At 35.8% G+C, this 25,617-nt stretch overlaps 1 protein-coding gene and 1 long non-coding RNA gene across 7 annotated transcripts in view; one reads left to right on the top strand and one right to left on the bottom strand.

The window, feature by feature from the left end:
* The window catches only part of LOC124161184, a 344,620-nt gene extending 319,754 nt beyond the window's left edge, over positions 1-24,866 (top strand). For 4 of the 6 annotated variants that reach the window (XM_046537448.1, XM_046537441.1, XM_046537423.1 and 1 more), the window contains 2 exons: positions 9,473-9,830; positions 23,867-24,866. In XM_046537448.1, the coding sequence (XP_046393404.1) occupies positions 9,682-9,830; positions 23,867-24,017 (300 nt within the window). In that variant the 5' untranslated portion in view covers positions 9,473-9,681 and the 3' untranslated portion in view covers positions 24,018-24,866. Of the gene's footprint in view, positions 1-9,472; positions 9,831-15,993; positions 16,069-23,862 lie in introns of all 6 variants that reach the window. The other 2 variants (XM_046537467.1, XM_046537458.1) reach the window with 2 other exon arrangements.
* Positions 14,998-18,679, bottom strand: LOC124161211. Its single transcript, XR_006865347.1, has 3 exons — positions 18,584-18,679; positions 15,942-16,078; positions 14,998-15,827 (listed from the first exon to the last, which is right to left on the bottom strand). It is a non-coding gene; the product is annotated as an uncharacterized LOC124161211 (long non-coding RNA).
* Positions 24,867-25,617: the final 751 nt, after the last annotated feature.

Below are 25,617 nucleotides of genomic sequence, written 5' to 3'. Positions count from 1 at the left end.
ACGGCCCGTTGCAATTCAATGGTGAAGCCTCCTTGGCTTCCAAACCTCCACAATATTTAATCTTCTCCGTCCACCACCCTCAGCATTCACTTCCCTCCACAGCACCTTCCACCGCACTCCACCACGGAAAAAGTACAAACATATCCCACTTACTCATTCGATTACTCAAAGCCTGCGTCTACTTTTTTGCTTACTCTATTCCCTCAAATGACCCTCTCTCAAATTTAAACCCTTTTACTGGATGGTGGCGTATTTTTACAGTGGTCGTAGAGGGGTGTGAAAAATAGCCTGTAATATTTAGACTGGTGAAGATATCTTGGGAAAGGCTTCCTTCTCATCCTCGTTGCATCAAAAATTAATTATCTATCAGTAAGAAGTAGTTTTTTGACCTTACAGTAACAATCAAAATTACATTTCTTGATCTCATTTCCCACGATAGAAATAAATACGGAAATAAACAAACGGCTTGAAAATAGAAACTGGATTTTAATTGCAAATGAACGGGCACTACATAAAAAAAGATGAGTTTTTATTCCACCGTTGGAGTATCTTCCAACAAAGGGGTAAGGTAAAGGTATAAAAAAGTGGTTATCAGGTTTTTTATTCTATTCACACATTATTCTAAAAAATACTCTAATTATTTACATTTTTATTTTCCCAAGCCTTTTTAAGATACTCACAAAATAAATAGGAATATCTGAAGGAGTTTACAAATCAATTTTCTCGATAAAAAATGCCTCATTTATGGAAAATACTCAAACGGCAATCGTTTAATACTACTCTCCATGAATTCAATAGATAAGAGACGAAAAGCTAAATAAACTACGGATTTACTCATTAAGATAAGAGGTGGTTATGGGAATTCGCCATCACCGCATAAAATACAAAAAATAATTTCTCCTTGGTACATGATAAAGGGAACTTCCTACTTAATGATTGAAAAAAAATAAGAATAAGTCATGCGAAATGCTATCCTGCCGCGATTTAAGATACGAGCAATATACTTCCTGTGGAGAAATAAATCTCCCATACAAGATACACTAGTAATATACTTTCTCGACGACCATACTGCAACACAAATGCTGATACAAAACCAAATTTTTCTCCATACTGAAGCTTAATTTGCGTAAGTAAATGTAAATATTGGTCATCTACCGTTACCCACCAGCACAAATATAAATCTCTCCTTCATACTTCTTAACTTTTTTAATAATGATATGCTTAAAGAAGAAAAAAGAGGGCTAACTATGGCCGGCATTAATGAATGTAACCTGCCTGTTTAGAATTTAATTTTTGATGTTATGGTCTCCGCGGAAGACTTTTATCGTGCTTTCTCGTTGTGTTCATCGATTGCTGTGCCATAAGAAGTTTGTTCTTTCCACATTTAATTCTTTTGATGGCTTCATATTTAATACAATTAATAGTGAATTATACGAGAAATCTTGGGTATAAAATATGAATTAGATAATTCCGTCTCAGTTTTATCATAATGCGACGTGAAACGCCTTTTTCAGCCGTAATGTAAAATAATTTGAGCTGAAAGAATAGTATAGGGCCGGCATGGCATAAAAAATATTGAACTATCTTCATAAGTTACTAACTACCTCACCTGGTCAGCGGGGAAGCAAAAAAATCTTATGCCATCTCATCCTTCAACGTATGCAGCGTGGATTACTAAGTATATAGCGGATTGCATTATCAAAGGATACTGTATGGTATTTGGTGGAGGCAGCTGAGGTCATTTGAGCCATGAGGTAGGGGTAAAGCTAGAAGGGCGGAGAGAAACCCGGCGTCGCCATTAGTCTGCTCTTAACAAAAGGCACCCAGGGGACAACAGCTTGACGTGCCATTCGATGGACGGAGTGTTGCTCCTCCGCCCAACATTCAAGAAGGAATCGGGTAGCCTCTGAAAATTCTCTGTCACTGCCGGGATTTGAACCCGAGTCCACAGGGTGGGAAGTCAACACTTTGGCCACCACACCAATACGATCCCCTCAAAAGATACTTTCGATCAATACAACCATAGTGGCAACTAATGACGAGTGATACAGAAAATTGTTATTTTACATTCATAAAAGGACTTTTATTATGTACATTTTCGACGTTAGGATGCTCAAAACGCAGACACCATTTCACTTTCCACTAAAACTTCGCAATTAATGGTTAGAACGTTCATCGCGGTTTTCTGTCCTCTTTTTTTCTAGCTCTTCGTTTGAGAATTGTGATAACATCCACAAACGTAAAAGGAGAATTATTTTATAGAGAAAATCTACTAGGTTTCATCACTTTAATTCTATTGGTATTCATTTACACCAGATCTGAAGACGAAGAAAAAATTCGGTCCGGAGTGCGATATACTTGTTCATCCGAAATCATTTGTAACTCAGTTGTCCAAATCCACACCAAAAAAAATAAAAAACCTGAAAGACCGATATTAAAACGCATATGTAACAATATCAAGCAATACCATTGCTCAAAAAAATACTGTTGCACACTTTAAAATCAGACATGAGTACATTTCTCGGAAATTTCACAGGATATTTTCCGCCGCAGAGAACGAATTCTAAGAATCTGGTTGAGGAAAATTATTCACGAATTCTAAAGCAACAATCCTCGAGGCAATGGATGATGCGAGTGACAAAATACAAGGAGGCTATCGTTAACTGATGAATTCCACATGAGGGTCGCTCGTTCATAATGTATTCACTCAGTCAGCAAGTTTCAACGGTCCTCGCTCCTGTTCACCAAATGCCCTTTTCCCTTACTTTCCCTACAAGACAATATAACAGAAATTCGAGTAGTATCAGCGAATAAATTCTTCGCTTGGTGGAGAGAAGGAACCGCTTTTCTCCTCAGCTTTGTCTCTATCGCGACAGCTTTTAACGGTAACGTTATACAAAATATTCAAAATGCATACAAAGTATTTTAAAGCCTTCCAAACGAAATGGTACGTCTCTAATAACTGAGTACGTATTAAAACCTAGCAATAAGAGGCTATTGTTCTCACCAAGAGATGAGGACTGAGCCACCCACTAATTAATGTCTGAAACTGAAAAGAAGAAGCGATGGTTAGTAGAGTGAAAAAAATAATTGATATCTAAATTCTAAAATATTTACCAAAAATTAGCTTCATCTCGTCAAATTAACCAGTAGAAACTAGGTTTCATCTGGTTAAATAAACCAATATTTGATTCATTATTTTATTTTTATTTTATATTTTCGTTAATTCTATCAATCTTTCATTTACATTTCATCTGAAGTAGAAGAAAAAATCCGGTCGTGAATGCGGTGTACTTGTTCATCTGCATTCATTTGTAATCTAACTCTCCTAAATCCACCTCAAGTTAAATTTCACTTAAACCGTAATTTTAAATTCATATTAACGTTGGGTAAGGTAGATTAAGAAGATAAGAAATATTGTTCTAAACCCTGTCAAATGCTTGCTTATTGGCCAAGATTTAGGCAATTTGTATGCGTCATTGCTAAAATCAAATAGCAGAGCATATTAATTTACTTTATCTTAAGAGCAGGTATTTTCATTGTGTTGATATAATTATTTAGTGTTACCTTCAAATCTTAAAATCCGTAATATACCACAAAACCAGCAATGAAACAAGCATACCTGAAGCAGAACGATTTTCCATACTACAGGGACTGCCTTCCAATTACATATCGACTTTCTGATTCGCTGATTACCAACTCAAAACCGACGATGATGCCAAAGCTATCCATTTCAGCGACATACTATTTAAACTTTCCCAAAAACCTTGGCAAAATATATAAGACTAAACTGCACCCTTCTTTCTGGTTGCTATCCAATTTTAAACCTTTAAAGAAACGAAAAGTACTGGAGAGATGATATTTCCGCCTTCTTTTTTTTCTATTCACGGATACTTATGCCACATGGTTAAAAAAATACTTTCCATAAAATACCAACAAAATGAGTTACCAATGGCAGAACAACAAAGAGAAAATAATGATACTAACATGTTTCTTACGATAAAAGAACAAGCCGTTGAAATGCTGGAGTGACAATCCTCATGCGGTTTTAAAACCAAGGTGAACTTTTTAATTGTATTTGCCAAAAAACATCATAAACAATAAGAATTCCGTATCTTTTCATTAAAAAATTACTGAAGCTACATGAACCCCGATTATTCTCGCAGCTCATATACACGACACATTATAATTTACTTAAAAAGCTATCAATAATTCCAAGTAAAGGCACATCCAACACACAACTGAGACTAATGATAAGCATTGTAAAATATCAGGAATTAAAAAAAGTTTCCTTCTTTTATTACGAAAACAAATAAAATGCAACATCCGATAAAATTTAAGCAGTTTATTAATTTAAGAAAAAATGTAAGGTAAGCGATGAAATCTCTAAAAGATGTATCGCCAAAAAAATTACTTTATGAAATGTAACTGCATAGATTAATATTTATCCTTCAACCGGTCAGGTGACTCCAGTACATGAAAAGGGTATCTCATACCAAACGTAATGTATAGGAAAGAAGGGCTCTAGGAAGGGTAAGAAAAAACGTTTACTGACACATTACTACCGGAACTGACTATGGTACGGTTACTGACGGAACCGTACCATAACGGTAATACCGATCAAACGCCCCTAAGTTGTCTATAAACTTTTGATACGCTCATGGCCAGTCAGAAATATTGAGAGTAAGTTCCGAAGTGCCGACAACTTAACATATAAACCGGAATTACATGAGTTGTCAAAAGACAAAGAGCTATAGAAGTTGAAGCATAGCGTAAGCTTTCCTGAGATATTGCTTGAAAATGCAGGCCAAATGTCTCCCAGGTGCTTATTAACTTTGGATACGCTCCAAGATAAAAATTACGAGGAATTCGGCATTGGAGGGCACTGGGCCACGATGGAGGGAGGGCCCTACGTAAGGAATTTTCTCAAAATCTCTAACGGCTCGGTTAGCTATAGCCCCGGGGAGTGGCTGGATCAAAGTGCCACGACCAACGGCGCTATTCTACAAACCTCGCCCACCACCGGCCACCCATTCTTCCCCTCCCAACTCCCAGTAAATCCACAAAACACCCCCGGGGACCACATAAGCCCCTTTCCCCACCTCTCCGCGGACAGACATCCCTTAAACGAAACCCTAACCTTATCCCACCCACAAAATCCTTGAAATCCCTACTCCTCCCGGGATCCTTTCCCCTCTCAAAGGATCTCTTTACTGCCACCGCTATTTTTCTCCCCTCCCTCCCATCCCCCAGACACCCTTGTTTTCCGTCTTCCACAGTCCCCGAAGCCATTACTCTTTCTCCTCCGCTGTCTTCCGCGCCGGATCATTTCTCTTCGCCACATATCGCCCGAAAAACCTAATGCCTCTTCCCCAGTGCCATTTCTGGGTGTTCATTGGGTGACAATACCGACAATGAGGAAGTGAAGAAATGTTTAAAACAAGGCATGTACGCATAAAAGCCTATTACGCTAAATTTCACGGAATTTTTTTTCATCCTTGCTCTCAAATCACGGCTTTCTTAACAGGAAAAAGAAGTCTTTTTTCCACCGATACGCCGTTTTACAAGTTAATTTCGTTTCAAATCGAAATATTAGTAACGTTGTGTACCTTGCGAAGAGAATAATGTTAACCCAATTATCAAAATTGTCACCAAGGGAAACAGATTCAAAGCAGACTTATCGCTGTTATAGTCGAGTGTTTTCCTCAAGCGATCTCAGATTCTTCAAAGTAGGTACGTTAAAACCCATATTTAGTTGCAATCCCAGATTAGGTACAGATTTCATTTAACAAAGCAGTCAATTAGTATTGATGGAAGATGGAAAAAAAGAGACAAAAATCACCCATGCAGAATGAATTCAATTCTGTTTGTTTTAAACACACTACAAATTAAAGTACATTATAAGTAAAAGAACCTCAAGAATTTCATCCACTCAGTAGCAATATTTTGGCGGAAATTTTGAAATTATTTATAGCAAAATTTTCGCCTGCTTCGTGAATTTTTGAACATGAATTGCTTTCAATGTATACACATTTTCGCCGACGTTTGCACAAAATTTTCGAGTAACTGTGAGTAAATAACTTTTTTAGGATTATATAAATTCATTCGTATCTTTTATGCAACTACCGATGGAATAGTTTACGCCTTCAGAGACCTCGTAATAGTAATTGCAATTACAAATAATCATTGTTAAAAATCCTCTCCTATACATCTCATCAAGAAAAAATCCAATTTGCTGTGACATTCAACGTACTCAAGGGTATCAGACATTATTCTAAGTATTCTTCAAGGAAAATTATACCTAACTGCACTTTTCTCGACAGAAATAGGTAGTATTATAAGGAATGATGGCTTAGGTAGTTCCTACATGAAATAATATTATCCCGTGGACGCAGCGCGAAGTAATCAATTGATTATGTAAAATATTCGAAAAATCTTGTGACTGAAGAAGAGGCAAATTATACTCATGTAAACTCAAAGCTTCGCTCGAGTAAGATTCGTAACGGGACTCTTTTTTTCTGCTGCTCATGAACAAACTTTGAAGCATAGGTATTACGGTCACGTCGAGACTTCTCCCATAAATGGAAAAAGTACCTTGTTCCTTCGTCCTCACATTGTTCCTCAGCGTCAAACTTTTCTCTTTTTGTCCGTATGGTGCTCTCGATTGCCTTTCATAAAGATTGTTGCCCGCTTTATCTCATATAAAGTTTCCTATTCATCTAGTATCCTTTTGTGTTTTATGGTTGACAGCTGTTCCCGGAAAACTCCTATTTTTCTTATAACTTTTGAACTTTTATATTGAATATCTCTCACTCTACAGTTTACCGATAAATCTGACACTTTTTTACATTGAGAATACTATTGAGAACATTCCCTTTTCACATTTATTAAAAGTTAACGCGACGCATTACGTAAGTTTAATACGACCAGTTTCGTCACCGTACGGCATCACCAGGTGTATAACTGGTCCTAAAAAGTTAATTTGAAATTAAATGAATTATTTACAATAATTTTCATGAAATTTATGAAGATTTTTCTTTCGATAGGACGAATGACTTGAATCACGTTGGCGAAGCGAAGCCATTTTCATTTGGCGGAAAAAATCCACTATTTTCTTTAATCTTTCATTCTCTTTCTTTAGACATTGCTCGCTGTATACTACATGAACTAAGAGACCTATAAATGTCCTATCAACAAAACAAGTGAAAGCAGTGGTGAGCGAGGGTGGTTTATTTCCTCCTATGTAGTTAGAAGAATAACGTCGGTTTTTAAACTTTTCTTTTAATTATTGTAATATTAACAATGTAAGTATCTTGTCAAATCTCAATCACTATTTTTTAAAGATATTCGCAAAAATTATGAATCCACTGATTGAATCACGCGGGGTGGTACAACTTCCTCAAAAGCAACGATTCATTCCAATCCGGGGAATGTTAGTGAAAATCAGTTTCATTTCCCGGATGAGACCTTCATCCCGTCTGCGGAACTGTAAAATCCGAAAAAGTGTTCGACCAGGGAAGAGCGTCATTTCACGTCCAACGCGTAGAGCCACTATGGCTCTTCCTTTTTCTTACTTCCTCCTTACCTTGAAGCAACAGACGGGGGAGCTGAGCGGCGCCCTTGAATTTCAATAGGGGCAGGCTAGATGCAGGCATTCCGTCTCCGACTTGCATCGTGAAGGCAGAACGATGGTACGTGTTTCAATTTCCCTTGAATGTGGCCGAAGAAAAGACATTCCTCAAGACACCCGTTTACTCGCAAACCAAAAGTGGCGGCAAAAAAAATTATTTTTGATCACTTCTGCCCACTTATTGTACCAAAAAAAACAGCTAAATTCAGATTTTTTACTCACTTGGCGCGATGGGAATTTTGCAACTGTCGACAAGAATTGCCTCCAAATACAGAAATAAATGCTATAATGCCTAGTTATTAACTTGGAAAAAAGTGTCATTTCAAGGAAGGGATCCTTGGTCCACTCGCGCCCCTGTAAAATACGAAAAAGTGCATTATCAAGGCACAGCGCATCATAGCACCAATAACAGCTACAAAAAGTAGTTCAATTCAATTTTTTCTTTACTTTTATTCTTTGCATGCGTCCGTAACTTTTACTTCGCATCCCTACCGCACAATCATTCTCTCTCCGCGACGAATTACCTTTTTAAAACTCACGCGATTACATTGGCATTCTCAGGGTAGATAGAATAGGCCCTAATAAATAATCATAAATAATGATATTTCACTTTTTCGTAGATTAAAAAGTACATATATTCAATAAATAAAACAGTTAAGTGGAATATAGGTATCCCGTTGGTAAATATGAATTGAGGTTACCATCATAGCTGAAAGCAGCGCTTGGTGCAAATTTATGAACATCAAAAAAATATAAAATAGCACAAAAACAATATTGATACTCAAATATATGGGTTCTGTAGAAGAGCGGAATAAAGAAAAGAAAATTCAAGCATTGTAAATTATAACAATTCAAATACAAAATAAATACAGTCACTAGTGACATCCCTTGGTGTTAGGACGACGCGCAGCACCACTCACTGACGACCGATAGTATTTTTATTTTTTTGAGACGGATACGCGCTTCAAAGTTACGTTACATTCGGTAAACATTTTTTTCTTGGCATATATAGAGTAACTTACTTAATTAACTTAATCTTGAATTGAAAGATGAATAGATTTTTTTAAATAATTGTCGGTTTTTTATGTTGGAAAAGTTTACCTGCGTATTTTCTTAAAGTTAAATATTTATACTCGAAATACAGGCAATTTTTGATTATTAAGTTACTCTATACATCCTCAGAAGAAAATATTTACAGAAGGCATTGTAACTTTCAAGCGAGTATCCGTCTCAAAAAATAAAAATACGATCGGTCGACAGTGAATTACTAACTGAACTGAAAAACTAAGCGTCGTCCTAACACCAAGGGATATCACTCGTAACTATATTTTTTTAAACAGAAATTGCGATAGTTAAAATCCAAGCACTGAATCACGAAGTTACGATGGAACTTTCATAAAAGGAACTCTTTCTTAGGTTAACACAGTGGCGTAGCCAGGAATTTCGTTCGGTAGGGTCCAAAACCACGGTGGTCCGGGGGAAATTTTTGAAAAACATGTTACTAAGTAGAGGGTTTCAAACTAATTTATTATAGTTTTCAAAATCAAAAAAACTTCATTTTTAAAGGGAATCTTTTGTAAATTCATGATTTTTCAATATTTTGTTTCCTTGATGAAGCGAAGTGATAGTGTTTTTACATTTCGGGCGGGGGGGCAGACACTTACTGGTTATGCCACTGGGTTAAGACACTCGGAAATCAGTTTCATTTCACGGGAGAGAATCTCATCTCGTCCGCGACCCTATAAAACCCTAAGAGGCAACTCACGTCGCTTCACGTCCGACACGTGGAACCACTCACGCCATTCTATTGTTTTTTTTCTTTCCTTCCTTCTCTCACCACAGGAGGGAGGCACGAGAGAGTCAGCGGGGAGCAGAGCGACTTGGGTCGTCGATGCTTCCGCCCCCGAGGGCCCACCCGGGAGGCGGAGGCAGAGAAGCCGAATAGGCGGCGACCCCTCCGAGAGAAACGCCGCCTCCCACCGTCCGCTCGCGGCGTGCCCTCCTCTGGGACGGTAGCCGGGCGGAGAGGTTGACGCCTCCCACGTCACAGGATGCCAGTCGGCGGCCGAGTCGCGGGCAAGATCGGAATAATCTCCACTATCCGAAACAGTGAGCACTTCTTCCCAAGCAGAGAATACAATGGGGAAAGGCAGGAGTCCGTCGGTCGCTCTCTGGGATACCCGAAGTTCTTACGGATCCAGTAAGCGCTTTGGTCCAGCTGCCACAGTTCCATTTCTTTTTTCTTCTTTATCTTCCTCATTCTCTTTTAAATTAGTTTACCAACATATTGATACGAAAACGCACTTCAACAACTATACTAAACATAAGCATGCCACAGCATGTACAGATTCTCTTTGCATTCATCTCGAAATTACACAAAGCACCTCACCCTGATGGTCTTGAGGCTCACCCTGATACTAGTAATATCCTCATCCCATACGTAAAAAGTACTGCACTGCTACACTTCATTCATGACATTCATTTGAAAAATCATAATGCATTTCGCCTAATGTCATAATGCATTTGGTCATGATACCATATAAATGTGTTATCATTCAAGGTTCGTATACATACACTAAAATGACTTATTAAGTACTGCTGAGTTAATTTAAAATTCTGTTAGATCATACCTTTCACATTATATGGGGAAAGAAAATGACAGGAGTTCCATTTCGTCCTAATCGAAAACAGGATAAAAATATTAAAATATTCGGATTTAGTATTTTAAATGCCATTAGAATTAGTTAAGCCATTTATTAACTAAACAACTTCCAACAAATGAATTTTATAAAACGGTATGACTGCAAATTGCCATCAAAGTGAATGGTTAAAACCCATATATTTCCATATCTTTGAAATATAATGCAAGGAATATGTATTATGAATGCTAGCTCAAGAAATGGATCACTGGTGTAATTAAAAAGGATATATCAGATAAAATTAGACAAAATAAATTTCTAAATAACCTCATGCCTTAAATTCCACTTGAGGAGAGGTTTGAAAGCAGATTGGGACAGGTTACGTAATATTATTTCCCCAAGAATGACTCGATGCTGAGTGATAAGAATGAATACTTGGAAGAGAAATTTTCTAAAATACCGGATCCTTTATTTTAGAGAAAGTAAATACAAAAAAAGAATGTAAAAATGCAGGCAGAAAGCCAAAAGTAACAATCCTCATTCCAAAGAACATTTATAAATCTGAGAAATCATTTTAATTTTTTAAATCATTCACTGAGATTTTGGAACTAACTTCCTCATTATGGTGATATAATATCTGTCAAAATGGTCCCTTCATCAAACTGGTTCCAATAAAAAAATTTCCCCAAGTTGCACTTCGGGATGTAAAGGATGCCTAGAAGAATTTTAACATCCTTATTTTTATGGCTACAAATTTGGTTTTTTAATATTGAAGCAAGACAACAAAACTTTTCCTATCAATGAGTACATACCACAAAAAGGTTGCAATTCGAAAAAATTTTACAACTAAATAATACTAAATAAAATTCATATTGCACATTTTGATAGAAATAAACGAAAATCCAATAGCATATATGTAAACTTTTTGCAGTTTTTTTGCCCCCAATGCACTTATGTATTGTTAGCACAGGTCTTGCTGAGTAGCAAATCTTAATTTATACTCCTGACTTATCATAACAGCACCCAAAAATTAGAATTAAAAGATTTAATTAATAAGGTAGCATCTTCACATGCATGCTTCTGCTCACAAAGAGAGTATAATTTGAGGAAAAAATAAGCATTACGTGCTTCTATCAAAGTTTTGTATTTGTAATAAAAACAGAAGTCAATTACTTTTTTCAGAAGAAATAAATTCTTGCTATCAGCTACATTTTGCTTAATTTAATTATCAAGCCCAATCACTTCTTTTGGATAGGTAATATAACCATCAACTTTGACTGAGGCACAGTGTATATCTTCCAACATTTTCAACCGAAAATTTACCAATAACATAGACATATTTTCTGAGAGATTGAAAAGTCAGGCTATTACAGGAGATGGAAAAAACCAGGCCTGATTTCCATACCTTACCATCATGTGACTATTTTCCTGAAAATGCTATTGTTATTGTAAAAAATGTGGGTTGGAACTAATTACTATGATTTCTAAAGAGCTGCTTAGCTCATGAATTTCAATGAAGAACTTTGTGCTTTCACATTAATATTTATTCACGACCATGGTTTCAACGTTAGACGTCACCATCAGGACCTGATGATGACGTCTAACGTTGAAACCATGGTCGTGAATAAATATTAGGTAATGTGAAAGCACAAAGTTCTTCTTTTTAATGTTAATTATGAATCGCTTTCACCAAGTTATGCCTCAAACAATCAATTTCAATGAAGTCAAAAACGTATCCTTAAAACAGCAGACAGCACTCTAGTTACCTTCACAAATAAAAATTTGAAGTTACATCAAATCTAAGCTAAGTCAAAGGTTGCATGATTTTCTATACACATTTACTACAAGCCTAGGATTATAAAATAATTTCTATAATACTCAACCATGATAAAGTTTGTGATCAGGTGTTCGCATGAATTTATGTAATTTTGCTCATGTAAGTGTTAGCATGATTTTAACGTGGAAATGTAAAATGCAGGTATACAGTGCGAATCAAGACCTTCATTTCTTGCAAGGAGCTCCAAGTTATGATAGAAATGCTGATTCCATGTTTCCCAAAATAAACACCCATAATTTTACCCCAAAGATAATAGAAATGTACTACTCCTCCTCAATTAAAAGAACATATTTTAATGGACATTCCCGCATTATTGCCAAATAATAATGTTGTAGTTAAATGTTAACAGTTGAAAAGAAAAAATATAATATTGTGAATCTTTTATATTTGCATGAAATAAATGAAAAGTAGTTACAAATGCAAGTACAACTATGAATAGCTTGGTAATAATCTACAATTACTACCAGGCTATTCATGATAGCATGGTAATAATTGTACTCCCACTTGCAAAGAAAAAAGCTAAACAACTGTAAAATATAAAAAAAAGATTCCAAATAAAACTATCAACAGGCAATAAGGAAATTCTCAATTATATCTACAGAATCACTTAAAAAGAGTAACTTGATGGATATTGATGCTTTATGAGTTTCAATACACACCTGAAGTCATTTATATATATATACCAAAAGTAAGTTTTTATTCATTATTATTGTATTTAAATGAATCCACATGGCATACACAATTGATGCCATAGGAGAATCAAGTTGCAACATTTCTTCAGGAGTTTCCTCTGACATAGACCACAGTGGCAAAGCCAACATGTGACGCATTATTGGTATTAGGACCATAGCAGAGAGAATTTTGGAATTAGAGGTGAAGAGTGACATTCCAGCTTAATCATTGCACGGGTGGTGGGTAGCTCATTTCCAGGGTCACCTTTTCCTCATGATATTTAAACTGCTCGGATGAAGCTACTATTAAAATTGCTACGGGCCACACTATGATACCTATTTACAGGCAAAATTAAAGAAAAAGAAACAAAAATGGTAGGTCAAATGAGTCCATAGCATCCAGTTGCTCATCATTTCATGCCATGAAAATTGTAAGGAAGGAACACAAGATACCCTCTCAAATTATGGAGGAACAGTCATTTTATTAAAATTTCGACTCATTAGCAGATACGTATGGTGCATCAACTCAAAAATAGGCATCTCCTTTCACCATGTACATTGGTCTATCAGATAGGGGTGGATTGTCTCTTCTCACAAGGGTCATGCAAAAGTTAGACCGTACAATGCCTTGGAGCACAGTGGAGTGGAGCGTGGGTATACTGAAGAGTAGCAGCTCAGCGCTTTACAGGGTTGAATTTGCCCTCATTTGGGCCACGCTGAGCCAGCAGTGTTATCGAGTTTGCTGTCAGGTTTCACCATGGTACTGGTAGGCAATTGTTGACCTGTCTTTGTGATAGACGACTGCAGTAAATGCATAATGAAGGGTATTCTGCTATGTGACTCTAATAAAATCTAACTCAATATAATCACTTAGCTGATTATAAAGGATATTAGGGCAATAATTAACATATTGTGAAAAGAGCTAATACTTACCAATAGCTAGTTTACAATAGTTAAAAAATATATTGCTCATTTTTAACTGAACTTGATTCTGCAAGTTTTTCCAGAAAAAACTTTTTCTTAACTGTTTCATAGAACTCTTCTCCGTCTCTCTCATGGTTCTTTCTCACTCCCAGAAGTTCTTTTGCATTTGAGAGCAAAGCCAGGCTGCTCATCTGTTCTTATCCCTACGTGGATCTCTTAAAAATATGAATCCATTGGAGTACAGAAAATTCCTCACTATGGAGGCAGTTGTGGCCAGAATCATGCAGGTGATCTTAGTCTCTCAAAAAATTTCAATTATGAATACAAAATAATACCACTGCAGAAGAACTCAGAGGGTTGCACTAAAACAAATCCAACTGAGTCACAGAGTATCCATGAGGTCAAGCTTTGCTCCCCTTTCCTAAAGAGAGCTGCTGAGTGTGACCAAGAGAAGCTGAATGAGTAGGGACACACTGGCCTCAGTGATGATTGTCCTACCTAAATGCCGTAGCTGTCTTCGATGAAGGGGATGGAATTAGTGCCAGCAGAGATTCTCCAAAACAAGCAAACCCGTAACTTATTTTCAATCTTTTCACATTGTTTCTCCTGCAACTAACGGAGCTACTGTTATAGTACCCTTACTTTCAGTGGTGCCGACTCCATGGAGTCTGAGAGGGCCCAAGCCCCCTCAAAAATTCTTCATGGGGGCGGGTGAGAAAGAAATGCGTCAGGCTTGTCGATTTTCCCCAGTGTCCAGTTATCGAGAGTTGAGTTTTCAGGGTTCTAATGTTGATCGTATAAATCTTCTAAAATTCATTAAAAAACTTGAAAACTCACTATTTATAAAATTTCCCGGGGCAAGACCTCCGGTATAGGCTCCCCCAATATTTTTTTATAAGTCGGCACGCCTGCTTGCTTTAACTTGTTCACTGGCCTTTTCTGTATTTCCCAATAATTTCAATGTCTTTTTTTAACATAAAATGCCCATCGGTGGCAAGTAAAGATGCATATTCAAATTTTATGATAGCCAAAAATATACTTATCACCACAATAGCCTAAACATATTAAAAGTTAAATGAACAGAAAGTAAACCTTTAATGTTTAAGCTCACACTAAACAAAGGGAATCACAATAAAAGTTCTTCTTTAATAGTTAGTTACTCTTAGAATAATAACAACAAAGTTAAATATTTTAACGATTGTTTTCTTAACTTTAATAAATAAAAACTAAATGCAAATCAAAAATTGGTCATTTTTTTCTCCATAAAATCACACATTATTAGTCATTATGAACATGTATTGAATAAAATGTATGAATTACAACTAATAGTTTTACAACATATATATCACTATCTCCAACTAAGTATTCTACAATAGGTCTGTCATTGTGGGTCAAACCAATGCAAGCAGAAATGTTTACAAGCTTTTCTCTAATAAAAATAAAGTATTAGGTTCATATACCAATAATTTCCATTACATTTTCCATATTAAAGAAAATACTCATTGCATTATCAAAAAATCATTCATAGACATTATTTCTGTCCAAAAGCATTGTTTTCACATGGGACTCTATTTTTTTAAAAAAAACACCAAACATGTATACGCATAATCACTAGAAAAATTAAGACTGTACATTCCTTAACCCTTAGCACTTGTGTGTTGAGTTTAGCTCACAATGGCTGTTATTCATGGTTAAGCTTGGAGCTGAAGTTCCATCTAGAATTCACATGAGGCAATTGTAATTTAAAATCTCTTGGAGTGATTACAAAAATCCCAGTGCTAAGGGTTAATGGAGGTAACTTGGATTATGTTTTTTAAAAGTTAGGTACTGCATAAGTGAAATATGTATGTACAAAAGCTGGGCCAGAGCTTATGAATGTAAATGAATCCCTTTTTTCAATAAGCATAATTTTATAATTGATTCGCCAATACTAAACTACCTCTGTGCAAATGACCACATGATTGCTTATCTCAGGGATTTCAACATTCTGGATACGTAGGTACTGATAATGCGCTGGCTACTGGCATGTCATTATTGCATTTTTTTTTTACATCTCAATTACGAGAGGAGAGCCAATGTAGTGAGTGCATTACACATTTTAACTGCTCCCATAAGCTTTGGTGATTCTAATGGAAATGACACAGTGGAGAAAAAAATTAATCCAGAGTATCATTATTTTATTTTTATAACTCTAATATTTGAATAGTTCTTCATTTATTAGTCCCAAAATGTTATCTTACCCATTAATAGAAGTTACTGGATATGCATGATATAGGTTCCTTGCATTTACAGTTTTCATTTGTGCAACTAGAGCCTGGGCAGAGTTTTGTGGGGTGCAGGAGGAGCCTGAACCCCCCAACTTAAGAGGTAATTTGTCCTAAAAAAGTATGAAACCTGTAAATTCAAGTACATTGAAAACAAAAATATCAAAAGTTTAAATAAATTTAGTCTTAGAGAGTACTTAAAATGCTGTTTTCAGAGCTTAATTTGAACAAATATTCCTGGGGAGGTGCCCGGGGGCCTCTCCACAAATCCAAGGACTAAGTTACCTCTTTCCAAAGTTACCTCTAACACCCAAAGGTGAAACTTTCCTGGCAAAAGTTAGATCAAATAGAAATTGCAACCTATCTTTAAGACTGTGGCGAAACTGGCTGGTCCTCACAAAGCCTCAGAGAAATAAAAAATTATTTAATACTATTGTCTAGTTTTGACATATAATAACTGTTACAACTTAACCCTTTATCTTTGGGAGTACATGATTTAAACTAACAACCTGTGTAGGAGGGACCCAAGAAATATTTTTCCCTCTAGCCTGGCCGAGTGTCTCACAAGGAGTGAACCCTTTTAATATGCAGCAACCCTTTTTTCTTACTTACCAAAGGATGGGACTACAATTCGGCACTTGTCGTAGGCATATTAACAGCATAGAGCAGGAAGGAAATGATACAAAATGGGCCATACAATAGGAAGTGCTGGAGGGCACCCTTTGCCGTGAAGGATGACCGATGAGAGTTAAGCAATCCCTAAAGTGAGGGAAAGTGCACTTGGTCTCCACCCAGGTAGCAATAAAAATTTTGGAACTGCCGTAAGTAGTCGAGCAATGATCAAACATTTTTCCCACAGTCAGCATACAACACGTTTAAAAACGTTCCCAAAGTCTAAGGGTTAAAGTTAAAGAACACATATTTATTAATATCATGGCAGTGAGATGAGTCACTGAATAATAATACAGCGACTGACCCCCATTGCCTGAGGGGCGAATCACCAATGACAACTCCCATCTCTGGCCTCCCCATCCACCCCAAAGCATATTCCTAGTAATGCCACTGCTCTACTAACTGCATTGCAAGTATATATTATAGCAAAAAGTATATTTTTAGCCAGGCAGTTAAAAACTTTTTGGCCTATGGCACCATCGGGTGGCCCAAATGTTTCCTGACCGATGCTAGTTGCATTGTCGAGGGAATCTGGTGAGATGGTAAATCTTTTTATTCATATGCATAGAGGCTATCTGTGTCAGGAAAGAGAGGTGGGAGGAGTTGGTTATTGAGATAGTTGTTCTTCATTAATATGAGTTTGTCAAGTATGGCTCATATTGAGGCCGATGACCGTATTAAATCGTTCTTCTCTTCCTTTTATTTCTATGCCTTCTCTGATGAGTCTCCATTTAAAACATTTTAGATGGCGACAATAAGGTCAACTGCGTGCAGGGCTGGGTTCAGCATCAAATTAGGATAATGGCCTGGGTCCAGAGTGTGGAATACTCCCCAGGAGATACGGGCACTAGCCTGAGTAAAATATTTTTAACCCTCTCGCTGTGGGCCACCGTTCGGAAACCTACCCGTCGCATACGCTGAAAGTGCTGAACGCATGGCAAGGAGGATGTAGAGGTACATTCACAGCAGCCTACCATGCAAACATACCGGGTACGTTCACCGAAGCGAAAGGGTTAAATACCCATTTTTTATGCATTTTGGAGCCTTAAATTTATTTTTTATTGTTAATAATACGTAGAATTCAACAAATTTAGATTTTTAAGGATGAAAAACTATTGAACTACAAGAGACTTCAAATTGTTGATCAAATTTGGGGGGTCAAGACCAGTGATGTCATATGGTGCCGGAACGTCATTCCAGCACTGGTTAACAAAAGACATTGTAATCAAATAACAATTAACTGTTAATCAACAAATAACCCCTATGAAAAAATTGTATACACCTGTATAAATTTTTTATACATTCTTACACAATTGCCATGACAATGTATAAGAATGTATACAAATTTTATACAGGTTTATACAATTTTTTCAGATGGGAACGTTTAAGATCGAATTTGATCAATTTTGTTGCCTCAAAATTTCTAATACATACACACACTCGTAACCCAAAGCAAAATGTAATAAAATGAAAATAATTACTAGTAATAAAAAACCACACACTGATATTTCACTTAAAAAAAAGTTATGGAAAGTACCAGTGAGCCACGCAATCAGGGGAGTATGCGCAGTACTAGGCGTACTCCGCAGCTTATTTACAAAGTAAATAGATATGTATTACTTAAGCCAAACGTAAATTTTATACTAATTGTAAAACGCAGGCCCACAAAGCAAAATGAAATATTTATCACATTTGCAGCTGAATATCGGCTGACAAAATCGGTAGGCACTTCTCAGTGGCGATGAGTGTTCTTTGCATCATAAACCTATGAGGTTATTTCAATAACTGTAACATCTGTTAACGGATTATTATTAAGTAGATAATACCATATACATTTTTTTCGCCAATAGGTACTGAAGCGAACCATCATATTCTCATTCCGTTAGTTCCCAAAAGACTGCACAAATATGAAACATAATTTTGATGATTAGAGGAAAGTGCTTTACCTCATGCCTCATCGTTTTTTGCGGATAGCTGGAACGATTTCCCGTTTCTCCTTCTTCAGGCCTTCCCTTCCTACACGATTTCTGTGATCGTGTGTATCGTATATACCATATGGTACCAGTTAAGTGCGAGTGCTTCATTGTGATGTTGATCTTTACATTAAACCACTCCACGTAAAATTACGGCAATCCTTAACAGTACACTCTTGTTAACTTCACCTTCGCTATTCCATGGAATTCACGGAATTCACCATGAAAATTTACACTAGGAACCCATTTTAACACTCGTATCGAGTTCGTATCCCTTGCAGCCTCGTTCTTCTGCGACCAAAAGCGATAACTTCGACCTATAAATTATATTCTACAGACCCTACTAAAATCAAAGTTTGCTCATTCGACAGGAATTAAAAACTAATTGGAATAATTTTATTAATAGTTTATCAAATAAAGTATGCATTTTAAAAGATATCGGATTTTTAAATTGTCGTGTCGATTTTAAATGCGCGTCTTTTTTCTCTCAAATCGCAAGTTCTGACGAATCATTCACATCGAACTAAAGGCGGCATTTTGAATACCCTTCCTTGATGCGTATTACAAAAAAATCTTAAAACAGAAAAAGAAAACATAAATAATAAAATAAAATGTCTATTCAGGAGTTGAAAAATCCTTTAAATTTACATTATAGGCTTAAAACTAGAGATAATTTTAGCTGTGGTTATGTCTATTGAAATTCGACGTGAACATTTTGAGACTCATGCCATGGCTTAGTGACGAAGATGATGATTGCTCTAGTTTATTACATTGCTCTAGGTTTGAAAATGATAATAATGATTTCCTTTTACAACACTGATTCTTTTCCAGTGGGTAGATGATGGGACAATATGATTGGCCACATCATGAGACAAGAGATTTTAATGAAAATTATCATTGAGGGCATAGGTGGAAGAAAAGAACAGTAGAGGTAGGCGGAAGATGAGATACAAAGAGTAGGTGATGAGGACAGTAAATCGGAAGAATTGTCAAGGCGTTAAAAAATGGCTGATTGGAGAGCTGCATCAAACCAATCTTAGGACTGATGATGAAAGTATAAGCTTTTCATTTTTAATTCAAGACTTTGATTCAATTCACTTTAATGCAACTAAGGTTTTCTGAAATCATTCTGAAAATGCATCACTTTACACAGGGATTACATGCACTACAAGCCTCGAAGAATCAAATTTTGTGGCAGGAGATGAGGCCCATGAGTGTCCCACATAGTTGGTTGATAGGTGGAAAAAAATCATCATCACCAACATAGGTGGATCTAGGGGGGGGGGAAGGAACGGGGACAAGTGCACCCCCAGAGCCTTAAAAAATATGCAAGATTTTTAATACGCTCCCATTATCATTGCATTCGTTTTGTATTACGAGGTATCCTTGGGCCCCCCCATAACAAAATCCTGGATACGGCCTTGCTTGTGCCCCCCCTGAAAGAAATCCTGGATACGCCCCGGATCACCAATCGTTTATTCGTTTAATCGTTTTTATTTACGTCTAAGTATGATCATACTTAAACATAAATTTTTGCGTTGTAATATGGAATGAGGTTGCTGTATATTGGCTACAGTCAGGAATATAGTCAGAAATATGCGTTGGGGGGTGCTTGTGTGTAATGCAGGTTGCCTATAAGGATATTTTATTGCGAATTCCTATGCATCGGAAAACCATGCATCACATAAATTCAGCTAATTGAATAATGCCGAAAGTTAAATCCAATGCTAACTATTGGCACACACAATGAAATGTAACTATACCATAAAATAGAGTGCTGGAGAATAGATGCCCCTAAGGAAATTGCCACAAAGGTAAAATTTTGAAGAAGGCAGAAGCCCCAGCACAATTCCACCTTCATTGCTTTATATGGAGAACTTCAAGCGCAGTACTATAATTAGGGTGACCAGATGCTAAGGGATGAAAAAGAGGGCAGCACCTTGTGAAAAAGGAGGATGAAAGGGAAAAAAGTTGGACACTTGGAAAATAACCACAATTTCATAATTAAGAATAATAAAAATTTATCAGCGCTATGCTTTAACATGCTTTACTGTGGAATGATTTCACATCTGGTCACCCTAACTTTAACTGTTACAAAATGAATTCCAACTACGTAAATCTGCTAATAAGAGTATTTTAATGATCTTTCTTAATGCTCAAATTTTCTTGGAAGGGAGCATTCATAGGGTTTGATGAATATATATATATTAGTAACATATGTTACTAATTGTAATACCTCAAACCAAGCACTTAGCCAAGGATGGAGCTTTGGAGGCTTCAGCTCCTCTCAAAAGTTTTCCATTAACGGTGACTGGCTGTCATGTCCTCTGAGGAGACCACTATCCCACGTTTTTATCCTCTGATACTCCCTTTTTTGGTATATTTGCACTGGACTAGACGATGTCCGCCTCTGAATCACTTTGAAGAAATATAGATAATTCAAGCTCCTTTGCATTAGCATAATGTTCATGGAAAAACATACTAAGATTCATGGAATGAAACAGAGGAATAATAATCACAGAGAGTGATATCACCATTATCTTTATGGTGAAGAAAAGAGTCCACTGCAAGACTGGATTGATGGTATGGCAAACAATCATACTCTTAAGCTGCAGCTAAAAGGATTGAGCAGCAGCTAAATGGTATTGTGGTATTACTGTTGTGAGAAGTCAAATTTGTAATTGACTTCTTGTTATAGGTATTGCGTGGAATTTTCATAAAGCTTTTTACTTAACAGCATGATTAAAAAAGGGACAAAATCAGTTACAGGAACCTTAATGACCAATTACAGACTAATATGTTTCCCTGTAAGTAGTTCATACACCTAGAAATTGGTAATAAATCTGAAAAAGTGATTGATGGAAAGACTGAAAAGAAGTAGATGACTGCTATAACATTATTCTGCATTTCACAGAAAATTACCAACCTTAACTCTACAGACTATTTAAAATATGTAATAATTTTACTAAATATTACTCAAGATGCATGCTCTGAATTGAAAATATATAGGGCTTGAGGAAAGAAGATAATGCATTCTTATAATAATAATAATGATTTTATTTCTGACAGTTAGCAAGTAACATAGAAATCATCAAAGGGAAAAAACAAAAATGGCAAATGAAGATAATGATACATTATAGCAAACAGCATTGGTTAAGTAGCAGAATATAAAAAAAAACACCACAGGACTCAGTAAAAAAAAAAACAAATGCAATAAGTTCAAAGTATGACAACAGTCACACTTAGATACCATGAATTCAGAAATGCAATAATATGCTTTTTCAAGAAATAAATTCTTTACACAGTTTTTGAACACTGGCAGAGCAGTAAGTGATTTAATATCAGATGGTAATTTGTTATACATAGATTAATGAGGCTGCATGATGAGGACTATGTAGAGAAAGGGAAGTAGAGGATTGGGATAGGTGGATGTGCGTGTGGTAAGGGTGCACATCATGGTGAGAGGAGAATATTTAGGGGTTTAGTTTGACAAATAAGGCACAATTAAGTATATAAAGGGAGGGAAGAAATTCTTATTCAAAAGGTAGCCTTAAATTAGCATAAGAGACAAAATAATATGTACTTATGATGTTTCCTACAGCATAACCAACAACCAAATTAGGGAAAATAAAAGTTGCTTTTCAATTCTTTGTAATAAAATAACTGGCAAATCATGTTCACCATCAAAGTAAACCTGCTTAACCAGAGATTTATATTTGTTAAGGGGCTGGGAAAATAAAAAAATTACTTCACTTTACTAAGAGAGATGAACTTAACAGTGAGATGAGATAGAAAAGGGCATCTACTGTGAATGCATCAATACCATGCATTGAAAATTAAAGGAAAAGATTCTGCACGAAAAAGAGGAGGCTGATTATTTTAGAAGTACATATGTACTTAATGCTTGAATTAATCCTCTTAAATTGAAATAATGGTTTAAGTGGCAGTGAGAGTTGAAGAGAGTTTGAGGATTCTGGCTAGGGAAGTGAAAAGTGAATAATTCAACCAATGGAGTCTCCACTGTCCTTGAAATAATAGGTGCAATCAAGCAGAATTTTATTTCTAATCTTTTTATGAATTTTCAATAGCCCACTGATAGAGACATCATAAAATAATTATTTTCTTAGTACATCAAACAAAGCAAGTACATATAGAGTTGAAAGCCAAATACATAAATAAGAAACAGCACTCAGCAAAGCCAGCTTCAGGAAAGTTTCACTGCATTTCCAACCATGCCAGAGATAATTTTTTTTGTTGTATCAATAAATTGATTTTGTGCTTAAGGAGTAGCAATAGGCTATCTGTGAATTACCACAGAAGATGTCTGGAAGTCCTCTTTTTTTTGACTAATTAGTGATTTTATATTTTATGATATTCGAAGAATTCCCTGGGACAGAAGACATTTTTCTGATACCATTTCAATTGGTGTCATCACTTTTTCTATTTGCTTCCATGTTTATGATTGTTTAGTTTAAACTACTTTAAGGTTAACAATCACTTAAATGGGAATCTCCACAACCCTAAAATACCATGGAAAACTAGAAATTAAAATGAAAATTCCTCCTTCATTTCAGCATCAATAATTTCTATGCTCCTTGGCTTTACTGCTTAGCTCAGCACCTAATTCTATATTCGTATCAATTTAAACTGTTGCTGTTATGCTTACTATCAATGCATCTTTAGACATGCTTAAACTTTATCTAGAGCACGTAATTATGGCTTTTCATTGGTATCAAAATTTTAATAATAGAAATTAATCTTAAGCTACTTTTAACATTTTATATCTTCTTTAGCTACATATATACCTAAATTTCAAATTTGTTCCTTCCAAACTCTTGAAATTAATTACACCAATGGGGATAATTTGGTCAAATAATTTTTCTGTATTATGAACTCTTTCTTGTCTAAATGCTCAACAAATAATTTCAAACCATATAAAAATTTTTCTCGGATTTCACACAGGGCGATGCTTTGTAAAAGCATCTCTGTTTTGAGAAGTAACTTGTTTTTCATCCTTTGTACATACTTTCCCCACTCTGTCAGGAATAATGAAAGACTTAGTGTAAATCCTGACAGAGAACAAAGAGTACGTCCTGACAATGAAAAAAGGTCATTTCTTTACAAAGCATCACCAGCTGCAAGGACCGAGAAACATTTTTGAAGTCAATTCATCACAAAAATCACTTTAAATACAAAATAATTTTCTTCTCCAATGTAAATAATTCTCAAACAATTCAAAAACTTCATTTCAGGCAGAAATCACACTGGGATCAACGAAGAAATCATTTGGGTCAGCATTGGTATGGGCATTACAATTGCCTTGCTGATCACAATAGCACTTTGTTACATCCTTCGAGAAAAATGTCGAAGCAGTCGGCGACCTCATGAGTACTATATCACAGCATAATGGTCATCATCTGTAACTATTTCCCTAAATGCTGAAGAGGAGGAAAATGAGAACTGAGACACCAAATAAGAAAATGCCAAAAGGAATATGAAAGCCAAAAATCTTGTGTACTGAAATGTGTTAAATTTGAGAACCATTGGTTGTCATTCAAACATAGAGCAATGCCAAAGGAAAAGATATTTGTAAGTGATTTTAGACCAAATGAACTGAACAATGAAGGGTCTTCATGGATTATTTATTCAATTATAGATAAATATATATTTTAACATATACATTTCAAATACCTTCTGAAATATTTCCAGATGCTGAAATTTCACCTTTAGAAATATGTCAAGTAGGAGGCCTTGTGCCTCACTTGCTAAATCAATGTATGATTTGCTGTAATCCTCATCATGAGATTTACATGATAAGCACAGTTATTCATTAATTCATAAGGTTGAGTTTATATCTCCTACTAATAATGGCATTTGCACAACTTAAGCACTGTTGACCAAGTTAGAACACTAATAAGTCTAGTGTGAATAGTACAAAATTATGTAAGAAGAAGGAAAATATAATTTTAAAGATATTATTTGGCTAATAAATTGTTCAAGCTATTTTTGTTATATTTAGTGATATCATGGAAGAAATAGGACACCAACAGAAGGCTTGACGTTGGCCTTTTAATGATTTGGATAGAAAAGAACTGCGCAACTTCTTCATGATTTCTACAAATTAACCTTCTTGAGGTCATACCTGTACACCATATTTAGAGAAATGTATATTTTATTTTATATAATGATTACTTCACTATCTTTCTAGAGAAAATGGATGCCTATCAAAATATAAAATAAAAATCAAATAAACCCATAATGAATTTTATTTAAAAGAATATGATAATCACTAATAATTATGAAGGTAAAGATTATTGATTAATAAAATCTGAGAATTCTGTCAAATAAATATCTGAATTTAGTTTCAAATGCACCCACTGAAATTTCACAAGCTGGACACAGAATAGCAAGGTTGATCTATTTGAGGGATTTCACCTATGGAAAAAGATCAGAGTAGCCATTTGTCATCAATCACTGTGGTTACATCAGATTCAATTCCTAAAAATCTCCATAAAGGTTTACCTCATTTTTTTCCACTAATTTGTCTAAGAGTTAATGCTACCAACTTAATTTTTTGCAACACAGAATTCAGTCAATACGTCTCAGAAAGTGTATCATTTTCAACCAATAAAATGGCACCTCATGATATGCTGAGATATCATGCGAATAAAAAGTGGCACAGTATTATATTTGCTTATTGATGGAGTCAGATAATACTTAATTCTCCAATGTAAATGAAAGGAATTTAATACTTATTATTTGAAATATCAAATACTGCTAGTTTTTACAAAGGTCATGAAAATGGAATATTGTTTAACCTTCATACAGATGCAGATGTGTACCTCCAACCTTTATGATGATTGGGCCACGTGCTTGGGATGAATATCTTGTTCCTGCACCAAAATGATGATGCTTTCTCCCCCCAGTCGTTCCTAATCCAAATTCTCCTACTTTGTTTCCATCTCTTATCTTCCCCAATTGAGGTATTCCAGACCACCGCTAGATTT

This window comes from Ischnura elegans, chromosome 1, assembly GCF_921293095.1.
Source record: "Ischnura elegans chromosome 1, ioIscEleg1.1, whole genome shotgun sequence".
Taxonomy (NCBI): Eukaryota; Metazoa; Arthropoda; class Insecta; order Odonata; family Coenagrionidae; genus Ischnura; species Ischnura elegans.
Note: the sequence above shows the minus strand (reverse complement) of the source record. Positions and strands in the feature narration are given on the sequence as shown.